Source organism: Phoca vitulina, unplaced genomic scaffold (assembly GCF_004348235.1).
Source record: "Phoca vitulina isolate PV1807 unplaced genomic scaffold, GSC_HSeal_1.0 scaffold28, whole genome shotgun sequence".
Lineage (NCBI taxonomy): Eukaryota > Metazoa > Chordata > Mammalia > Carnivora > Phocidae > Phoca > Phoca vitulina.
This window is the reverse complement of record NW_022589731.1, coordinates 2,606,141-2,624,495: the sequence shown is the minus strand read 5'-3', so window position 1 is coordinate 2,624,495 and position 18,355 is coordinate 2,606,141. Positions and strand designations below refer to the sequence as shown.

The 18,355-nt window shown below is 43.7% G+C and overlaps 1 protein-coding gene across 7 annotated transcripts in view; it reads left to right on the top strand.

The window, feature by feature from the left end:
- Window positions 1-6,829, top strand: part of STN1 (STN1 subunit of CST complex) — a 42,677-nt gene extending 35,848 nt beyond the window's left edge. For 6 of the 7 annotated variants that reach the window (XM_032423224.1, XM_032423226.1, XM_032423229.1 and 3 more), the window contains one exon: window positions 6,049-6,829. In XM_032423224.1, the coding sequence (XP_032279115.1) occupies window positions 6,049-6,209 (161 nt within the window). In that variant the 3' untranslated portion in view covers window positions 6,210-6,829. The remainder of the gene's footprint in view (window positions 1-6,048) is intronic. The other variant, XM_032423227.1, reaches the window with a different exon arrangement.
- The last annotated feature ends 11,526 nt before the right edge of the window (window positions 6,830-18,355 follow it).

Below are 18,355 nucleotides of genomic sequence, written 5' to 3'. Positions count from 1 at the left end.
AGGACCCTGGGATCATGACCTGAGCCGAAGGCAGATGCTTAACGACTGAGCCACCCAGGCGCCCCATGGTATTTCTATTTTTAATTTTTTGAGGAACCCCCACACTGTTTTGCACAGTGGCTGCACCAGTTTATGTTCCCACCAATGGTGCACGAGGGTTCCCTTTTCTCCACATCCTCGCCAACACTTGTTATTTCTTGACTTTTTGATTCTGGCCATTCTGACAGGTGTGAGGTGATATCTCATTGTAATTTCGATTTGCATTTCCCTGATGATGAGTGATTTGAGCATCTTTTCATGTGTCTGTTGGCCATCTGTGTGTCTTCTTTGTAAAAATGTCTATTCAGGTCTTTTTTTGGGGCGCCTGGTTGGCTGAGTGGTTGGGTGTCTTGAGTTTGGCTCAGGTCATGATCTCAGGGTCCTGGGATCAATCGAGCCCCACGTCAGCCTCCCTGCTGAGGGAGCCTGCTTCTTCCTCCCCGTCTTCTGCTCCCCCCGCTTGTGCTCTGCTCGCTCTCTCTCTGTCAAATACATAAAATCTCTAGAAAAAAAATTGGATTGTTTGCTTTTTTGGTGTTGAGTTATATGAATTCTTTATATATTTTGAATATTAACCCCTTAAAGATCTATCATTCACAAATATTTCCTGTTCAGCAGGTGCCTTTTTGTTTTGTTGATGGTTCCCTCTCTGTGCAAAAGCTTTTTAGTTCAGTTTAGTCCCAATTGTTTATTTTTGTTTTCGTTTCCCTTGCCTGAGGAGACAGATCCAAAAAATATTGCTAAGGCTGATGTCCAAGAGTTTACTGCCTATGTTTTCTTTTAGAAGTTTTATGGTTTCAGGTCTTACATTTAGGTCTTTATTCCATTTTGAGTTTATTTTTGTGTATGGTATAAGGAAGTAGCCCAGTTTCATTCTTTTGCATGTAGCTGTCCAGTTTTCCCAGCACCATTTATTGAAGAGACTGCCATTGTATATTCTTGCCTCCTTTGTCACAGGTTAAGTGAATGTCTACACATAGGTTTATTTCTAGGCAGTGTATTCTGTTCCATTGATATATGTCTGTTTTTGTACCAGTACCATACTGTTTTGATTACTACAGCCTTATAGAATAGTTTGAAATCTGAGGGCATGATACCTCCAGCTTTGTTCTTTTTCAAGATTGCTTTGGCTGTTTGGGGTCTTTTATGGTTCTGTTTTTGTTCTAGTTCTTTGAAAAATGCTGTTGGTATTTTGATAGGGATTGCTTTGAATCTGTATTTTGCTTTTGGTAGTATGGACATTTTAACAATATGAATGCTTCCAATCCATGAACATAGAATGTCTTTTCCATTTATTTGCGTCATCTTCAGTTTCTTTCATCAGTGTCTTACGGTTCTTAGAGTACAGATCTTTCATCTCTTTGGTTAAGTTTATTCTTAGGTATTTAATTCTTTTTGATGCTATTATAAATGGGATTGTTTTCATAATTTCTCTTTCTGATAGTTCGTTTTTAATGTATAGAAATGCAACCAATTTCTGTGTATTAATTTTGTATCCTGCAACTTTACTGAATTTGTTTATTAGTTCTAATGGATTTTTGGTGGAGTCTTTTGGGTTTTCTATATATAGTATCACGTCGTCTGCAAATGGTGACAGTTTTACTTCTTCCTTAGCAATTTCGATGCCTTTTATTTCATTTTTTTTCCTGATTGCTGTGGCTAGGGCTTCCAGTACTATGTTGATGAAGGTTTGCCTCATTGTCTTTATATGCAAAATGGGAATAATAATAGTACCCCCATGATGGGTTGTTATGGGGATTAAATACATTGGTAGAGTAGGAAGTACCAGCAATCTGTCTCTCCACTTAGACAACAATTGCATCTGCCTAATGTAACTATATTGGAACTCTGGAGTCTGCTGAAGGCTTGCAACTTCCAGGGGAAGGCTTGGAGGAGGGTAAATTGGGGATAATTTCAGTCAATTTTAGCTTTTAGTAGCAGGTACCATTTCCTCAAGAAATGCTCAAGGGCATCCAATGTGGTGAAATGAAAGGACACTAGACAGTAACTCAGAGCCATGTGAAGAAATAGAGATCTCAGTAATGGTAAATACGTGGACAATTATAAAAGCTAATATTATAGCAATGGTTTATAACTTCACTTTTTGATTTCTGTATGATTTAAGAGGCTAATACATTGTGAAGAAATAATTATTAGTCTACTTACATTATTGTTGCCTTGGTTTTTAATTCCACATTTTGTTTTCTATATAATTTAAGAGACTAATGAATTTAAAAGAATACTTAGTTTATGTTCTTGGGCAACACAGTGTATAAAGATGTAATTTTGTGACATCAACAACCGAAAAATGTGGGGATAGAGCTGTAAAGGAGCAGAGTTTTTCTGTGTTGAAGTTAAATTGGAATACATTCAAATTAAGATGCTGAGTAATCCCCGTGGTAACCACAAAGAAAATAGCTATAGAATATGCACAAAAGGAAATAAGAAAGGAATTTAAACATTTCACTACAAAAAAAAAAAACCAGCCAAACACAGAAAGAATTCAGTAATGCAGGAAACAAAGGACAAAAAGTTATAAGGCATATAGAAAACAAATAGCAAAATGACAAAAGTAAGTCCTTCCCACCCCCCTACCCCCCCAACAGTAATTAGTTTAAACCTAAATGGATTTAACTCTCCACTCAAAAGACAGATTGGCAGAATGGATTAAAAAAACATGCTCCAACTGTATGCTGTCTACAGAAGACTCACTTTAGATCCAAAGACAAATGGATTGAAAGTCAAAGGGTGGAAAAAGATACCCTGTGCAAATAAAAGTAACCAACAGAGAGCAGGAGTGGCTATACTAATATCAGACAATACCAACTTTAAAACCAAAAAGTTTACAAGAGACTAAGAAGGGCATTATATATTATTAAAAGTTTCAATACAGCAAGAAGATATAGCGATTATAAACATTTATGTACCTAATGACAGACCATCCAAATAGATGGAGCAAAAGTTGACAAAATTGAAAGGAGAAATAAATAGTTCTACAGTCATAGTTGGGGACATCAGTACCCTACTCTCAATAATGGGTAGAACAAGCAGACAGAAGATAAGTAAGGAAATAGAGAACTTGAACACTACAAGAAATAAGCTAAATCTAACAGACCTACACAAAACACTCTCTCCAACAATAGAATACACATTCTTGTCAAGTGTACATGGGGCATTTTCCAGGATAGACCATATGTTAGGCCACTAATGAAGTCTCTGTAGATTTTAAAAAGTTACGATACAAAGAATCTTCTCTGACCACAATCGGATGAAGTTAGAAGTCAGTGACAAAACTGGAAAATTTAACAAATTTGTGGATATTAAACAACACTCTTAACTAGTAAATCGAAGAAATCACAAAGGACATTGGAAAATAGCTAGAGATGAATGAAAATGAGACTACAACATACCAAAATTTAGAGATGCAGCACTAAAGGGAACATTATAGCTACAAACACATTAAAAAACAAGAGGGATCTCAAATCAAAACCTAACTTCTAACGATTTAAGGAACTAGAAAAAGAAGAACAAATTAAACCCAAAGCTAGCAGAAGAAATTAGAGCAAAGATAAATGAAATAGAGAATAGAAAATGAAACCAGAAGTTGGTTCTTTGAAAAAATCAACACAATTGCCAAACCTTTAGCTAGAGCGACTAAGAAGAAAGAGAGAAGACTCAGATTACTAAAATCAGAAATGAAAATGAGGACATTAGTACTGGTTCTCCAGAAATAAAGACTATGAAAGAGTACTGTGAGCAATTGCATGCTAACAAACTGGATAACCAGATGAAATGGGCAGGTTCCTAGAAACACGGAACCTACCAAGACTGAATCACATAAAAAAGGAAATTTGAGTAGAGCTATAACTAGTAAGGAGATTGCATCAGTAACTAAAAATCTACCAACAAAGAAAAGCTCTGGACCTGATGGCCTCACTGGTGAATTCTACCAAACACTTAAAAACTAGAACCACTCCTTCTCCCCATGTGACTGGAAGGTCCCTTGGTGAGCACCCTTCCCAAACAGCAGCATGGCCTTTCTGAAGAGATAGTTCAAGGCCTTCAGGGCAGTCAGGATCACTGCTTAGGGCCCCACATATGTCATATGTAAGTCCTCTTGAGCCCTGAGCTTGGGCATGCAGGCCCTGCAAAGACCGATGAAAAGCCAAGCGGTGGTGAGAGTCCTAGTGCTCCCCATCTGCTGTGTGCAGGCCCAGTTTGGTTGGAGCCCCTTTCCACCCTCCAGTATCACCCTTCTCAGGAAGAGCTGAAGCTGCTTTGGAGCAGGGACTAGGTTATGTGTATCATCTTAGGTTATGGAGATGACAACAGAATCATAGTCATTCCCGTGTAAGGAGCACCTGCCACAGGCCTCCTTTGATCCCCACAGCTACCGGTGAAGTAGGTGATTTTCTCCCCATCTTACAGATGAGGAAACAGACCCAGAGACGTGAGCCACACTGCCCCTGTCGGAGCCAGTACTTGAATTCGGGTCTGGTGGCCTCTGGAGTCCGCTCTCCATCTGTCATTTGCTCCTCCTTGCTCAGCACTACACACATAGTAGGTGTTCAGGAAGTCTTTATTGAATGAATGTTGAAGGAACAGCCTGGAAACCAGTGAAGGTGGCAAGTTTTTCAACAGTAACCCCAACTGGGAGGGATAATGAGTGGACAGGGCCACTAGAGGTCAGAATTTAGCAAGTCTTTGTTAGCTCTGGAGCATGGTTGGGGATATTCTCTGACCCTTAGAGCTGGAAAGAACCCCAGAGGTGCCCTCACCCCCTTTATAGTCCCTCCCCCTCCTCATAGGTGAGAAAACTCAGGCTCAGAGATGCTGTGAGTTGCCCAAGGCCACAGAGGTGCGCCACCTCCCAAACCATGCTTTGCCCAACACCACGATACCTCTGTAATCACCTTCCCGGAGCCTATAGCATTTTGTTCTCTGAAAACAACCTTCGGTGACTGTGTGGCGCAGCAGGTGTGCCAGATGCTGGGGAGACAACAGAGGGGCCAAGCTTGGCCCTGCATGGCGCTTGAAGTGAATCTGGGGAGGCTTTGTTTTCAGTAATGAGGTTTGACTTTGACTCAGAGTTACAGATGCATTTCACATCATGACCCAGTACATTATATTTACATATATATGTACATACACATATAAAATGTATTTTATATATATAAATATACATATTTTAAGTATCTATGCATATATGAATATATATATATATAAAGTTTCACAAAATAATACGGTATAATGCAATGCATTTTGTAATTTCCTATTCCCGTCTTTCTTAATCTGTTGGTAAGGAAACAATTGCTAATCACAGCCCATTATGTTGATTTCATGACCCTCCGTAGTGGTCAGAACAGCTCCGTGCATTCCACTACTCTAAATCATTGGTTTGAACTAGGAAAGAGGTTGCTAACCATGAACTTTTATCATTGTATACCAAATGGTCTTGGGTTTTTTGGGGTGGAGGATAAGAGATTTCTAGAACACAACCATCATAGACAGGACTGCTTGGAAGCCTAGGCAGAGAAGAACGAGAACAGATCTGTGGTCAGAATCCCTTCTCTAGGCTGTTAGGTCAGTCCGGACTTAACGGGAAAGAATCCGGAGGCTGCCGTGAACCAGCTCCGCTCTCAGTCTCAGGAGGGCTCCCACCTGGAAAGCTATGGGCTCGGCTCTGAATAGGTGCACTTATACACGTACCTGCACTAGAGAAAAAAGATTAAACAAATCCACTCAGTTACAGATAATCAATTATCGATTAGCAGCCCTTGAAGATTGAAGGCCTGAGTTCCTGAGCAGCGGGTCCACGTCATGTGGCGAAATAAGGGGCCTGAGAACAGGGCTTTGGTTTTGTTTCTGCTGGTAATCTAAACCAGTGCATCTCCAACTTTACCGAGCTTAAGAATCGCCAGCGGATCTTGTGAAAATGCAGGCGCAGGGCCGCGGAGGGGGAGGAGGGTCTGACAGGTGTGCCGAGCTTAGCCAGCTGCCTTTCTCCAGCAGATGCAGAGAAGGGCTGCCACTTCCAGCACATCTTGGCGTGCGCTCGCCTGAGCGTGAGCCCAGACCTGAGTGACGGTGTGCTGCGGCAGGTGCTGGAGCTCCTGGAGGACCAGAGTGACATCGTCAGCACCACCGAGCACCACTACACGGCGTTCTGAGCAGAGGCCTGCCGATGGTGCGGGCCGCCCGGGCCAGGGAAGACGACGAGCAGGTGCTGGGCGCTCCCAGGCTCAGATCGGAAACATCACGCAGAGGCTTATAGGTCTGGTGTCAGTGATCTCGTAATAAACTGTGAAATATGGTCATGTAAGGAATGGAGTTTGGTACAAATTCTGTAGGCTGCCCTCTAGCTGCTGTATCCATGGGATAAAGTAATTTATCTCAGCCATGACGTAGAAGAAGAAAACCCTCCCTGTTGACCTCCTGCCTGGACCGGGCCTTGCTCTTAGAGCAGAAGGGAGGGAACACTGTTGGTGGCTGAATTGGTGTGTATGTGGCTTGAGGCTCTGTCATGGTAAAGGGATGTCACATGGTAAAGTGAAGTGAAGAGCATCTAGCCAGATCACACAGACCTAAAACATTTGAAAACTTCAGACTATTGCATATGTTCTTGTAGGCCTCTTTCAGTGGTTAAGAACCTAGTGTTAAGAACTCCTCCTTGGACGAGTATTACTCACCTATGATTTCCATGGATCAAGTACCAGAGGTGGGTCCTGAGTCCTGGGATGAATGTTGTTTATAGACCCACCCAGAGATGGGAATAAATGGATCCAAGGCATGGCTCTGTGTTGGTCATTTTCCTCCTTTTCCTTTTTTTTTTAAAGATTTTATTTATTTACCTGACAGAGAGAGAGAGCACAAGTAGGCAGAGTGGCAGGCAGAGGGAGAGAGAGAAGCAGACTCCCCGCTGAGCAGGGATCCCCACTTGGGGCTCAATCCCAGGACCCTGGGATCATGACCCGAGCCGAAGGCAGCCGCTTAACCGACTGAGCCACCCAGGCGCCCCTTTCCTTCTTTTCCTTATGAACTACGAGGTGTCTCAGTACATTTCCCTACACTTGACATACGTGACTAAAGACATTGTCCTTTAATGCCCTGAAGTCCTTGGAGGCTCTCAGCCAATTGCCTGGCTGGTAGACATTATTTTCAAGGTTACCACTGAATGTGCAGGGCATTCTGACCCCATCCAGACAAAGACTCTGTATTTGCCCGGACAGGTGATGGAGTCATGCTGTTGCTAGGAATGGCAAGGTAAAGGGAAAAAATCTGAGGTATGTGGTAGGCTTGTTCTAACAGCTAAATGACAAATCCAGCCAGCAAAAATAAAGTATGTGGAAAGATTTGGAGTTAATTACAGTCATTTCAAAAAGGCACATCTGCCTCCGTCTGCTACATTTGCTCTTGACGTAATAAGCTCTCAGTGGCTCTGCTGGAGAGCTTGCAGGCCTCGAGTTCTGCTCTATGTGGAAACGGAGTGGCTTTTTATACTTAGAATTTGGCTGCAGTTTCATATGTCAGGCTGAGAGCTAGTACCAACAGATTGCTTCCTGTCGTGGACTTTCCTACCTTGATTCAAACATCTGCCCTATTTCTAACAGCCGTTTACCCAGATGGCTGCCCTGTGTCCTCCATGCATTCAGATGCGTCCCCGTGGCATGGGGTCTACCTGGAATAACACCCCAGCTATCTCCCTTGGTAGCAGCAGATGTTCCTTACTGAATACATCTTGAGTTATAGGGCTGCCCAGGAAGGAGTCTCGAATCAGCAATCCCACTTCCAGGGTTTATCCCAAGGAGATGATCAGACAGGTGTGAAAGGATGGATACAAGATTCCCATTGCTGCGTAGAGTTCTATAATTGGGAAAAATAGTTATCCATGAGGAAAAATTCATTATGATACACGTACACAGTAAAATACTGTGCAACTATTAAAAGACGGAGTAGACAGATACTATTGCTATGGAACACTCTTCCAAGAAAACAGAGTTACAGATCTGTTTATGTAGTATACTAGTGATCTAAAACGCCTTGTAAGTGTGTATCGAGAGAGAGAGAGTTTCTGCATGTACGTCGCTATAGATGTGGCGCGTGGATACACCTACATACAGTTAATCACTCCCCCCTTCTAGAAATACTTTCTGCACTTGGCTTTTGGGACACCACACCCTGGGTGCTCTTTCCCCATCTCCTTTTTCTGGTCTTCTGTCTCCCTGAGGGCTTGGGGTTCAGCCTCGGCCCCCGTTCCTGTGCAGCGGCTCCCTTGGACATCTTCACCGGTAGCGTGGCTCAGACCGTACATAGGCTGACAGACCCGCCGCGTTTTATCCAGACCCCCACGTGCGCAGCTTCCCACTGACCTCTCCGCTTCGGTGTCTGAAAGAGCCCACCCACGTGCCCACAACCAGATGCCTAGTCACCCCTGCCCGAGGACTTGCTCCTTCTGAAGATTTTCCTGATTCAGAAGATGGCAGCCCCATCTTTCCAGTTGTGCAGGTCAAACACTCCACATCCCACCTGTCCACCAGTCACCTCGTCTCTACCTTCTAGATACTTCTAGAATCTAACCTCTCCTCACTGCTGCTCTACCACTTGGAGTATCGCAGTTGCCTCCTGACTCAACTCCCGCCCCGGCCCCTCGTCACTTCGTTCTCCACACGTCCGCCGGAGCGATCTGTTCAACTGAAGCCAGATTCTCCCCTCCTGTGGGTCTTCACTTGAGTGTCACCCTCTTGCTAAGGCCTGCCCCGATCCCTCTTTTGCTAAGTAGAACCAACCCCTTCTCCATCCTTCCCAGGACTCTTCAGTACTTCACTTTTCTCCACAGTACTTGTCACCATGCAACACATTCCATATAGTTCTTCTTGCTTTGTTTATTAGCTGTCTCCCCGATAGAAGAAATGCTCCGTGAGGGCAGGACTCCCTCTGTTCTGTTTCCTGCCGTGTCCCCTGCATCTAGAGCAGTGCCTGGCATATCTTTCCAGCCATACTGCTCCTGTGTATGTGCCTGGCTGCCCTCTACCTGCAAGGATCTTCCTTTCTTTCCTGGGGGCTTTCTCCAATGTCTTGGAAGGCTGTTCAGGCTGGAAGTGCTCAGAATTAAACCCACTGGGAGCAGCCTCACCCAGTGGGACCTGGGATATAAATACCCCAGCTCCCTTGCCCTTCAAATGAGATCTCTGAGGCACGTGTTCTACACCATTTTCCAGAGTTTCTCTGTGGGATTAATCTCCATCCACCCACAGTACAGCTAACTTGACAGCCACCCTTAATTGGCTGCCTTACCCTCCCAGTCTTCCCCACTCCCCATTAGTATTTGCTGCACCTCCCAGATGAATTGCTTCCTTTCCAGTCCTCGTCTCACGGTAAGCTTCTGGTTGATCACAAATAACACCATGTTCCCAAGAACATTTGAGAAATGCTGTATGAATAATTATATATATATATATATATATATATACACATATACATATATATCAAGCAGAGATTACTAGAAAAACCAAAGTGACCCACTTGTTACTCCTGAAAGGTGAGCTATCAGATGCTTTTTAAAAAGCTACATATCTCTACTTGATATTTTTACAATTAGCAAGTGTCGTTTCTACAAAAATAATAAAGCTGTTTCTCACTCCCCATCCCACACTCACACAACCTGAATGATGAGCAAACCAAAAATAAGATGGACCTTATACCCCGTAGCAACATAAGAACTCTGAGAAGATGAGGGGAGCCCTTGGAAAATTATCTGGGGCTAACTATAGTTGGGTCATTGCTCATGCGCTAAAGAGCCACCAAAGGCTTCCCCTGAAGAAGAGAGAAACTGAGCCAACATCCTGGCTCTTAGTGTGCACATTTCAGGAGGCATGAACACTGCATATAGTTTATGGAAGCAGGAAGACAAATAGTGCTACTGTCTTGTCAGGGTTTGTTTGAAGCTCTGTGATTCTCTCCATCTGGTAAGCCACCAGTGCTTCTCATCCCTAAAAGACACTTCTTTCTAATTATTTTCCCCTCTGATAGTGTGCCAGGACACTGGCCGAGAGAAAGCCAAGTGGAAAGAAGTCTATTCAGTGATGAGGAACCCAAGATGTGGTGCCAACGATTGAAACCAAGCAAACTTGTAATTTTCCGTCGGGGAAAGCATCCACACTTTCTTAATAGTGTGGTTTCTCCTCTACAAGTGGCCTCTACAGCAGTTCCCCAGAGAAGCATCTCATTGTTTCCTGACTAGATTAATGTGAAGCATATGGGCAGACTCCGAATGACCGGGATGAGGCTTGCTGGGGAAGCCAGCGGCAGGCGCCGGGAGGAGAGTGGGACCATCCCAAAGGGAAACGGTGCCCATGGATGAAGAACCTTGCAATAGAGTTCATATTCGCATGACAGTCTACTCTAAATGCAAGCCTGAACTCCCACACAAGTGAGTTTTTATATAGTGCAGAATTTAGTTTTAAATACAGCCTATTTTTATTGAACTCCTATTAAATAAACCCAGACAGATAAGTCACAGCACAAGGCTGTGTTCACAAGAACTCTAAATCAGACCCCAAATTCCTGAAGAGACCAAAGTCTTTCCGTGTGTGTCAAATTAAAGTGCTAGGTTTTCATCTTGGAACATAGAGGAATTTTGAAGACCACATAATAGCTTTTTCTTTTAGATAGTAAAGTGGCATGTCATTAACTCAGACTGATTTGGTGAAAGGTTTATGTAAATTAGTGAAAAATCTGGAAATAGTGCTATGTTATTACTTTAAGTCTATGCAGTATTCCGTGTGACATCTGAATTACTATGAGGGAACAGGTTGGCTGCTCTTAGAAAACCTGTTTTAATGAATAAGAATTATTTTAATTACGTATCATTTAATTATTATGTGGTATCTGCTGTTCAATATTAATAGGTGATTTTAAAGTACTTAAACTTTGAGAACATGTCCACACAAAAAATTCTATGTCACTGTTGACAACACTCATTCCTAATAACCAAAAAGTGAAAACAACCCAAATGTCCATGAAGGGATGAATAGATGAGCAAATGTGCATCTATATGATGGAATATTGTTCAGCCACACAAAGGAATGGAATACTGATACATACTCCACGGATGAACCTTGAAAACGTTATGCTAAGTGAAAGATGCCAGATACAAGAGACCACATACTGTGTGATTCCATTTATACGGAGTGTCTAGAATAGGCACATCCATAGAGAAAAAAATAGATAGTGGTTGCCAGGGCACGAGGGAAGGAGGGGATTGGATAGGACAGGGTTTCCTTTTGGGCTGATGGAAATGTTCTGGAATTAGTGGTGATGTTTGCACAACTGCAAATACACTCCAAACCCCTGAACTGTGAGCTGGCTTGGGATTCCTGGTGGAATGGTGACTGAGGTCCAAGGGCAGGCATCCCAAGAGAGAGCACAACCCTCGCGGAAGCCGTATGGCCATTCTGAGCATAGCCCCAGAAGCCGCGGTGTCACTCCCATGGTGTTCTTATTGCCAAAGCTGTCAAAGGCCCACCCAGTTTCCAGAGGAGTGAATAAACCACCTCCTGATGGGGAGTAACAAGATTCTAGAAGGGCATGTAAAACCAGGAGTATTGTTCTGGGCATTTTTGGAAAGCACAATCTCTCACAGACACGTTTCAACTTTTATACACATATAGCCTCATTCATTTTTTTTAAGATTTTATTTATTTGACAGTGAGAGAGAGCACAAGCAGGGGGCACGGCAGGCAGAGGGGAGGGGGAGAAGCAGACTCCCCGCTGAGCAGGGAGTCTGATGCGGGGCTCCATCCCAGGACTCCGGGATCATGACCTGAGCCGAAGGCAAGACGCCTAACCAACTGAGCCACCCAGGTGCCCCTAGCCTCATTCTTTAAAAAAAAACAAGAACAAAAAACCTTTTTTTTTTTTTTTGGTATCAATAAGTACAAAGAATGGGGGAAAATGGTCTACCACTTCCCAGTGGTCTCTCTTTTTTTTTAGATTATATGCATATTTTTAGAAAAATAACCATGTTAATAGTTTGCCTATCTTTCCAGAAAAAAATATGTCAGCATTTTATATGTATCCTGGTTTTTCAATTTATTTCTGTATATTCAAGGTTTCTTTCTACTTTAGCGTGCAAGATTGACCACATTCTTTTATTTATTTTTCAGTTGTAAAAAAAAAAAAATCAGTTGCATTTCTCTATACTAACAAGCTGTTTTAAAATGCAGCTAAGAAAACAAACTGATTTAAAATAGCATCAGAAACAATAAAATACGTAGGAATAAATTTAAACAGGAAGGTAAAAGATCTGTACACTGAAATGTATAAGACATGGATCAAAGAAATTCGAGTGGGCACAAAGAAATGGAAAGATATTCCATGTTCAGGGATTAGAAGCATTAATACTGTTAAAATGCCTATACCACCCAAAGCAATCTAAAGATTCAAAGCAATCTTTATCAAAATTCCAATGGCCTGCTTTACAGAAATAGAAAAACCAATCATAAAATTTGTATGGGACCACAAAAGACCCCAGACAGCCAAAGCAGTCTTGAAAAAGAAGAACAAAGTCACAGGCATCACATTTCCTGATTTTAACCTGCGAGTGGCCCTTGAACAACACGGAGGTTAGGGGTCCTAATGCCCCGTGCAGTCAAAATTCAAGTAGAAGTTTGGGCTCCCCCGAAATGTAACTACTAATAGCCTACTGTTGACTGGAAGCCCTACCAATAACATAAACAGTCAATTAACACATATGTTGTGTATTATATATATTATATATGGTATTCTTTTTTTTAATTTTTATTTTTTAATTTTTATTTTTTAAAGATTTTATTTATTTATTTGAGAGAGAGAATGAGATAGAGAGAAAGAGCATGAGAGGGGGGAGGGTCAGAGGGAGAAGCAGACTCCCCGCCGAGCAGGGAGCCCGATGCAGGACTCAATCCCGGGACTCCAGAATCATGACCTGAGCCGAAGGCAGTCGCTTAACCAACTGAGCCACCCAGGCGCCCTATATATGGTATTCTTAACAAAGAGTAAACTAGAGAAAAAAAATGTTATTAAATATCATAAGGATGAGAACATAAATTTATAGTACTGTATTTATCAAAAAAACTCTGTGTATAAGTGGAACTGTATCGTTCAGACCCCTGTTATTCAAGGGCCAACTGTATATTACAAAGTTATAGTCATCAAAACAGTGTTTGACCACATCCTTTTTCTTTTTTTTTTTTTTAAGATTTTATTTATTTTTTTGAGAGAGAGAGGAAGCATGTGAGCAGGTGGAGGGGCAGAGGGAAAGAGAGAACCTCTAGCAAACTCCCTGCTGAATCGGAGCCCAAAGCAGGGCTCTGTCTCATGACCCTGAGCTGGAATCAAGAATAGCGTGCTTCACCAGCTAAGCCACACAGGCGCCCCTGACCATATCCTTTTAAATGGTCACAAAACTCCCTTGTGTGGCTGTCCCTTAATGTATGTAACCATATTGTTATTGAGAAACGTTTAACTGGTTTCCAGTTTGTGTCTGTTGCCACCAATGCTGCAGGAAACATCCTTGTACATTTTTCCTTTCTTGCCATACATTTGCAAGTGTATTTGTATGGTAAATTTTTAGCAGTGCAACTACCAGGAAAGAGGGCATGAGCATTTAAGAATTCGAATAGACATTGACACATTACTCACTGGAAAGACTGATCCATTTATACTCCTATCAATGATTTATGAGTCTACTGTTTGCCTAAAGGCTCATCTATAATTTGTACTATCTGTGGTTTTAATCACCAACCATCTGAGAGGTAAAAATGATTTCCAGGTTTCCTTTGCACTTATATTTTTTTACGTATGAGTGCTGTTGAGCATTTGTCATCATTATAGGCAACCTCAAGACAGATGCAGCTTTGCCCTGGGAAGTAACCATTGATTGCAGAAGAGGCTGAGAATGGTCCTGGTCCTCTGTTCTGCAGTGGTATCAGCTACAGGTATTAGCCCAGAGGCCTGCTGCTGAGCTCCCAATCAATGCACAGCTGGAATAAACATCCCGAAGAACTCGAACCTCAAGGTTCCCATTTTTCTACTTCAAGTGCTTGGGTCCCCTGCCTGCCCCAATATAACATATACTAATACACGAAGGCAGCAATCTTTTTGAAACCAGTCGCCATATTATCAATGCAGACCTCTCATAGACCAGAGGCTCTTCAGCTCTGGCTCATGGACACTAGATTAATTTGAAAACTAAGATCGTTTTTAAGAAAGTGCTAATTAAGTGGAGAAGATAGTTTTAGGAAAAGAAATAGTTTTAATACCACTTCCACTTTAATCAGCATTGCATAATTATCGTAATAAGGTGATGCTTGTATTTTCATAATTGACCGGATTTGGTACAATTAACGGGGCACTGGGCAGCAACGCTTTTGATAATCTTCTTGCCTAGAAATTGTTTCCTCAGGGAGAAGGGCTTTTATGTTTTTGTTCTCAGGACAATCAGTGAATGGGGGAAAGAAAGCAGGGGTGAGGACAAAATATCCTTCCATTTTTTTTGTGCTCTACTTTAGAACAAAGCCATGGCGGCACCACATGAGCTCTGATTGCGGCACGGCTGACTCCTGATGAGTGCAGAATTTTGTCACAGACACAGATCTGTGAATGATCAGTTTATTCTAATATAAATTAGGTGGCGGAATAATATATTGAACTCTTAGCACAGGGGTTTGTTTTTCCTGTATTTTATTTCTTCTTTCTGAGCAGGAAGACAGCCCTGCCTCAGGGAGGTTGGTTTGGGGGCCAAATGCAGAAGTTGTTTGTGCAGACAACCTGGCTTATGTTTTCTGGAAGCCTGGAGCCTGGGAGGGATTGGAGATTAGTGGGCTCCAGGCATTGCAGACCGGAATGTGCTCCTTACGGTGCCTGAGGCAGGTGGGCAAGATGACAGGTCTTCCATGGAGAGGCTTTGTGGTGTCTTCCCGAGGCTTAGAGACTTGGCCTAGGATTCCCAGCTTTTGCCAAGATTCCCAAGCTTGGAACAGAAGCCATGCCAGCCTCCTCCTCTGCAGAGACAGCCCGGGGATATCAGCAGAAGACTTGGCCTCAGGAGAAGAGTGGACTCGTCTCCATTTTCCAGGGCTATGTAACCTCCTGGATTTTCATGCATCCCCAGGGAGAGAGAGAGCCTGCCCCACCTGCTACCAACAGTATTATTTTCCTGCCTGCCCAGAGGGTGAGGTCTCCAAGCTCAAGGTAACTTGAAATAAAGAAAGGAATATGACAAGTCTCACTTACATGAGTTTTGGCAGTAAGATTCATATAACACTACAATTAGAATATATTCAAGGTGACTCTTAGAACAAATTCATGCTCCCACCCACTTACATTCCAGAATGGTCTCTTGAATGGGAGAGAAAGAGAGGACGCCACAGTACAGTTCCAGGGGAATTGCTTATGACCCCTCCACAGAAGTGTGCTGCCTATGAGAACCACCTGTCCTCTGTCACTGCAGAAATAATCGGTAACCTTCTCCAAGGATGGGGGAGGGAAACTGTGGTAAGAGTTTGTTACATATCCTCAGCGGGGCTCACCTTATCATGAACTGAGAATATTACCTTGTCCTGTGACCATCATGCAAGCCAGCTGGTCAGGGATCACCTAGCAAATAGGACCTAACTTAGGAGAAGGGCCCCAAACCACGTGAGCAGTGAGTCTTCTCCCAACATGAAGAAGCTTGAAAAGGCCTTAGTCACTCCAGCGGCCCTCCCAGCCCAGCCCTGCGCCCCAGGAGGAGTCAGCAAACTGCCCGGGCCTGTGCTTTCTGTCCCGTCCCGGCTTGCCTTGACCTGGTGCAGGGCAAAAAATGGAATCACCACTCCTGGGAATGAGCGCCGGCTTGGGAACACTGGTGTCAGCACAAGCAGAAGCCCCGCCAGGGCAGGCCTGCGAGGGGGACGTGATCTGCTCTTTCTGCCCATTTGTCGCAGGCTCACATAACCAGGGAAAATGGGAGGGGGGCAGCTGTGAACCTACAGCCAGCTGAGTTCTGGTTGTTTCCCCAAGGCTGTAACTTACCTAGACTTAACTCACCGCTGTCGTGTTTCCTCCGAAGGTGCTCATGCCACAGTTCACCTGGAGATCTGTGGCAAGCCCAACAGTAGGCACAGAGTGGTACTTAATAAATGTGCAAATGGATGGGCACTTATTGAGTGCCAGCTGTGTGCAAGGCGTCATGCCAGCCATAGAGGGGGACGCCAAGACAAAGCTCCACCCCTGTCTTTAGGGAACTTTCAGTCAAGTGGGTCATAAGCACACGCCGACATAATTTATAACCCATGGATGCAAGTGTGTCTTGTTTGACCCTCAGAGTTTTAAAATATTTCTATCAACATAAAAAAAATTGGCTACCCTCTGTATAGAAAAAAAGATTGTGTGTGTGTGTTTGTGTGTGTGTGTCTGAATATGTATGTGTATGTTTGTGTGTGTGTGTCTGAATGTGTATGTGTATGTTTGTGTGTGTGTCCGAAAGGCTTCGGAAGCAACTGGTAACAGAGGTGGCCTCTTCAGTTAGGGAATTGGGGCCAGGAGTGGGTGAGAGACTTACTACAATGTTTTATAATGTTTTTAATGTGAAAATGTAATAACTCTAAAACTAAACAGAATGGAAGGGGGAATTCACATAAAAATCCAGATTTCTGGCTTTTCTTGACAACTCAGAATTCTGGCAATACTGGGAACATGGAGTCTGAAAACAGTGTGTGGGTGTGGGGAGGGGCAGCATTAGAGGATTTAAGCTGAGAGCTGGCATCAGATTTACATTTTGGCAGCTGAGTGGAGGAGTGTTGCATGAGGGCAAGCTCAAGGGCAGGTAGACCAGAGAGTCATGGGTGCCGCAGGAAGCGGGAAGGGTAGGGAGGGCCTCAACTGGGACAGTGGCTGGGGGGACGGATTCAGAGACTATTAATGAAGTAGATGGGTAACCGATTTCAGGGTGAAGGAGAGTGGAAATGGCCGGGGCAGCTCCCAGGTTCTGCCAGACAGACCATAGTGCGTGCCACAGGAGTTTTAGGCCAGTGGCAGGGAAAGACAGCCAGCAGATCTGTGAGCCTTCTGAACTGGAGACAGCGGAAATGCTGGAAGAATGTATATCCTGAGATGCACGGAGAGGCCCATGTAGGAAATGCATGCACTCCCGGGGGTAATTAGCTCCTCTCCTCCATTCCAGGCACCAATAGTGTCTGTGATTGTCTCGGTGATTTACTCAGTGGTTTACAGCTTCTCCGGAGAACGCAGCATGGGATAACTGGAATTTCAGACAATCTTAATGCTTGTGGCTTAAAAGGCAAAGAAGCACCAACTGAGAAGTCGTTGAAATCATATTCCTTCAGGGAATGGATTTTCTTGGATCTGGGTGCATCCTTTACAGCTTTATTAGTCACTGCGAAAGCCCTTTTTGGGTCACAAAGCTGCCAGCGGGGTGCTGTTCCTGGGAGGAATATAATTACCTTGAGCAACAAGCCCCAAACAGCAACCCTGCATGCCAACCAGCCAGTCTGCCTGGCAACAGCACCATCCACAGGGAGGGGCAGGTGCCCCAGCCCCGAGGGCTCAGGCAGCCAGAAAATGAACCAGCCTAGGGCTTCCACCATCCTCTTTTCCCTGAGTTTTGATTTAGCAGTTTGGGGTCTTTCACAAAGGATACAAATAGGTCGGTTCCTTGAAGGCAGGAAGTGAGGGTTCCCAGCCCCTGCTTCTGCAAACGGCATCTATGACAGTTTTTTTTGTTTTTTTGGGTTTTTCTTTTAAGATTTTATTTATTTTTTGACAGACAGAGACACAGCGAGAGAGGGAACACAAGCAGGGGGAGTGGGAGAGGGAGAAGCAGGCTTTCCGCCGAGCAGAGAGCCCGACACGGGGCTCGATCCCAGGACCCCGGGATCATGCCCCCAGCCAAAGGCAGACGCTTAAGGACTGAGCCACCCAGGCACCCCCTGTGACAGTGTTTGATCACATTTGCTATGTGAATCCGAGTTGAAAATACTCTCCCTTTGAGGTTTGGTGGTCACATATCAATTTCTTAATGCAGTGACCTCCGCTTTAATCCATGATGTAACAAAGACATTTGAAGTAAAATCACACTAACGTTAAGTACTTGATAATAGCTGGTGATTATTGAAAGTCGTGCACCCATCACTCAGCAAACTTAAATCTTCACATATACCCAGATAAGGAGATACTATTATTATTCCCATGCTGCATGTGAGGAAATTGAGTCCGAGACTAAGTTGCCTAAGAGGACACAGCAAGTAAGTGGCAGAGCCAGGTTGGTACCCAGTGA